This window comes from Austrofundulus limnaeus, unplaced genomic scaffold, assembly GCF_001266775.1.
Source record: "Austrofundulus limnaeus strain Quisiro unplaced genomic scaffold, Austrofundulus_limnaeus-1.0 Scaffold986, whole genome shotgun sequence".
Taxonomy (NCBI): Eukaryota; Metazoa; Chordata; class Actinopteri; order Cyprinodontiformes; family Rivulidae; genus Austrofundulus; species Austrofundulus limnaeus.
This window is the reverse complement of record NW_013953388.1, coordinates 2,939-6,861: the sequence shown is the minus strand read 5'-3', so window position 1 is coordinate 6,861 and position 3,923 is coordinate 2,939. Positions and strand designations below refer to the sequence as shown.

The following is a 3,923-nucleotide window of genomic DNA, read 5'->3' as shown; positions in this document are numbered from 1 at the left end:
TATAGATTTGTTGTTAGAATAATCGATTAATCGAAAAAATAATCGTTAGATTAATCGATTAGAAAATAATCGTTTGGTACAGCACTACAGTGTTATCATTTTATAATTCCACCTTTATTGATGCAGAAATATTCACCAAGCAGACCCTGGCAGTCCTGCTGACTGCTGGTCCGTCTGGTTTTGGTAGATTTTGTTTTTTTWAACATTTAAAAATGAAAWATTAAGACAGAATATTTGTTCAAAATAAAAGAAAACACGTCAGAAATGATGAGCTCGGCTCTGCTGCAGGTTGGATCCACCTGKGCTGGTCTTTGATCCTGTTGTGTTTTTGGAAAGGAGGGAGTCTGGTTTTGGACAGGATATGGTTCTGTTGGGGTCTTCAGGATTCACTGAGGTGGTTCAGATCAGTTTGAGACCACGGTTTTTATCCAGACTAAAACCAGAATCCTCTGTTAGACTGGTCTAATCTTTATGTATGAAATAACCCAGAACTCCTGTTTAGTGCAGATCCACTCTGATAAAAAGATGAATCTTAAATTTAATACAACCAGTTGTATCAGAACCAGGACCTTCTCCCACTCCAACAAACTCCCTGTACAAACTTCTGCTGTTGCTCCACCATCAATATGAAGAGACAATCAATAAAATGACAAAATAAYGCAGGAGAATGACTCTAGAGGCCTGTTCACCAGCCCCGCTACATTTAATATCCATAACATCCACAAGTTTACTAATAAATAAAACAGCCAGGATCACTTGTARTTTAAGTAACTGATTAGATTCATCAGGTTTCATGGATAAATATAACTGAGTATCATCAGCGTAATAATGGACATTTATCCCATGCTGTTTAATAACTTCACCTAATGGAAGCATTTATAAAGTAAAGAGGAGTGGTCCAAGCACTGAACCCTGAGGAACTCCATGACTAACTCTGGTGTAAGAAGAAKATTCATTATTTACATTAACAAACTGGAATCTGTCAACTAAACAAGACTCAAACCATTTCAGAGCTGTTCCTGTAATCCCAATATCAAGTTCTGACAGGACAAGAACGGACACAAGTCCAGTGTCTGAGGCCATGAGAGTATCATTAATAACTTTCACCTTTTTTTTAGTGTTGCTAATGTGGAATCAACTTATTTTGTTTTTTGTTTGGAGGAAGCAACCTGATTTTCTCAGAGATATCTGGTTGTTCTGTAGTTATTTTAGCTGCAGAAGCTGTTTAACCCTGAGTGTTTTGTCTTTCAGCGGTGGTCAGCGCCATCCCGGTGCCCGCTCTGGACTCCTCTCAGTATCCGGGGATTCTGCCTTCGCCCTCCTGTGGATTCTCTCACAACAAGTTCAGCCTGAGGCCCATGCCGTTCCCCAGCCTGACTGTGGACAGAGGATACACACCAGGTACTGTGAGGTCCAGTTCAACAACAACTTGAGCTCTAATGATTCTGTCTGATCTGAAGTGGGCTAAGTTTAGAACCTTGTGGCACGCCAATGTTAATTTGAAGAGGTTTTCTCTATTGGTGATCACAAACAGTCTCCAGTCATTTATTCTTGTTAAAAACAAATCTGTGTCAGTAGCTGAATTTTAAAGTTTCCAAGCTGCAACCAAGAAAGCAGAAGGAGTTTGTTTGTGTAAAGAGGAGTGGACCCGTCCTCCTGACATCTTCAGACTTTGAACTACAACAACCATCTGAGCCCACAAACCAGAGACGGTTCGGTTTTGTTTCAGCCTCTGCAGCTTCGCCTGTCTCTGTTTGTATTTAAGCTCCTTTCATCGCCGAGCTAAATGCTGAACGACGTGTTGGGGAGCAGTAATTCAGTAATTGAATAATTCCTGGTTGGCCCGTGTCGGTGATTTAACAACAGCAGAGAGAGGAGGAGACGCTTCAGAGTCATCGGATCGCACGGCGTCCCACGAGGGCTGATTGCTGCTGGCGAAACACACAGCCGAAACACACAGCCGAGCCAAACGAGCGGGGGGGTGCAGCTGACGACGGCGCGAGGAAGCGATAATAAGAAACGGAAACAAAACGAGTAACGAGGGGAAGCCTAAACTAAAACAACCATCAGTGATTAGAACAGGGAAGTTGGCTCGTGTGGCCCTGACAGCTGTGATTACAGAAACTAAAACGTTTTAATAACTGAGATCAGCTCTGATGCTGCTGTTTGTTCAAGTTTAACATAAATTAAACTTAATTATCAGCATTCTGGAGGAAGAAAAGACCCAGTGGCTCAGTGTGATTGAGCAGAATCTCACAGGTCAACAAGGAGAAGCTAATTCAGCTCCTCGTGTCTCCATCGCTGCGTTAATGCAGCTCTGTTGTTCTGCAGGAGGAGGAGGAGGAGGTGGAGGTGGAGGTGCTAATGGAAGGTGGAGTGGATGCAGATGAAATCAGGGCACTCATCTCTTCCATATTTATTGCACTTTCATTATGTCGACGCTCTCTGTGGAAATATTGAATAGTAAAGACGTTTTAATGTGTTTTTTCTTTTAACACATTACTGTCAGGTTTTTAACACATAAGTGGTCTGCAGAAGAAAACACAGCTTCAGTCTGAGGTTAGGAATTTTACTCAAGCTGGAAACCAACAGTAATTCTCTTATTAGCTCTGGTGTTGAAATATTTTGGCTTGTTTTTCTAAAAAAAAATGTGACACAGAAGTAAAATTTGATCATTTAGCCAGTTTAAAGTCTGTTTTATTTTTATTTTTTCATGAATGAAACGCATTGAAATGTAACGAGATCAAGAAAATATGAAGATCTGATTGAGTTCAGTGATGAGCAGTTTCTAATGGAAGTATACAAATCTGTGTGCAACATTTCCTATAGAAGCTAAAGCACATCTTTGTTTTTACCCAGGGCAGGTGGGTAATTGTGTAACTGTCTAAATATTTTACTCATTTTAATAGTGGAAGTCCTCTCCTTGGGCTGCTACCTTATCGTGGTGGARGGGTTTGAGTGTCCCAATGATCCTAGGAGCTATGCTGTCTGGGGCTTTATGCCCCTGGTAGGGTCACCCADGGCAGACAGGTCCTAGGTGAGGAACCAGACAAAGCACAGCCCGAAGACCCCTTATGATGTTTAAAAAAAATTGGATCTGGCGTTCCCTTGCCCGGACACGGGTCACCGGGGCCCCCCTCTGGAGCCAGGCCTGGAGGTGGGGCATGATGGCGAGCGCCTGGTGGCCGGCCTTTCACCCACGGAGCCTGGCCGGGCTCAGCCCGAAGAGGAGACGTGGGTCCCCCTTCCAACGGGCTCACCAACTGTAGGAGGGGCCAAAGTGGTCAGGTGCAGTGTGGAATGGGCGGCGGCCGAAGGGGGGGACCCTGGCGGTCTGATCCTTGGCTGCAGAAGCTGGCTCTTGGGACGTGGAACGTCACCTGTCTGGTGGGGAAGGAGCCGGAGCTAGCGTGCGAGGCTGAGAGGTTCTGGCTAGAAATAGTCGGCCTCACCTCGACGCATGGCTCTGGTTCTGGAAGCGGTCTCCTTGAGAGGGGCTGGACGTACTTCCACTCTGGAGTTGCCTGCGGTGAGAGGCGCCGGGCAGGAGTGGGCATACTTGTTGCCCCCCATCTTGGCGCCTGTACGTTGGGGTTTACCCCGGTGAACAAGATGGTAGCCTCCCTCCGCCTAAGCGTGGGGGGACGGGTTCTGACTGTTGTCTGTACTTACGGGCCGAACAACAGTTCAGATTACCCACCCTTCTTGGAGTCCTTTGAGGGGGTACTGGAGGGTGCCCCTCCTGGGGACTCCCTTGTTCTGCTGGGAGACTTAAACGCTCACGTGGGCAATGACAGTKAGACCTGGAGGGGCGTGGTTGGGAGGAACGGCCCCACCGATCTGAACTCGAGTGGTGTTCTGTTGTTGGACTTCTGTGCTCGTCAAGGATTGTCCATCATGAACACCTTGTTCAGACATAAGGG

At 45.8% G+C, this 3,923-nt stretch overlaps 1 protein-coding gene across 1 annotated transcript in view; it reads left to right on the top strand.

The window, feature by feature from the left end:
• Positions 1–3,923, top strand: part of dcc (DCC netrin 1 receptor) — a gene marked incomplete at both ends in the record, with an annotated part of 58,745 nt that overhangs the window by 51,958 nt on the left and 2,864 nt on the right. Inside the window, 1 exon segment of the mRNA XM_014030000.1 lies at positions 1,252–1,401. Coding sequence (XP_013885454.1) covers positions 1,252–1,401 — 150 coding nt within the window.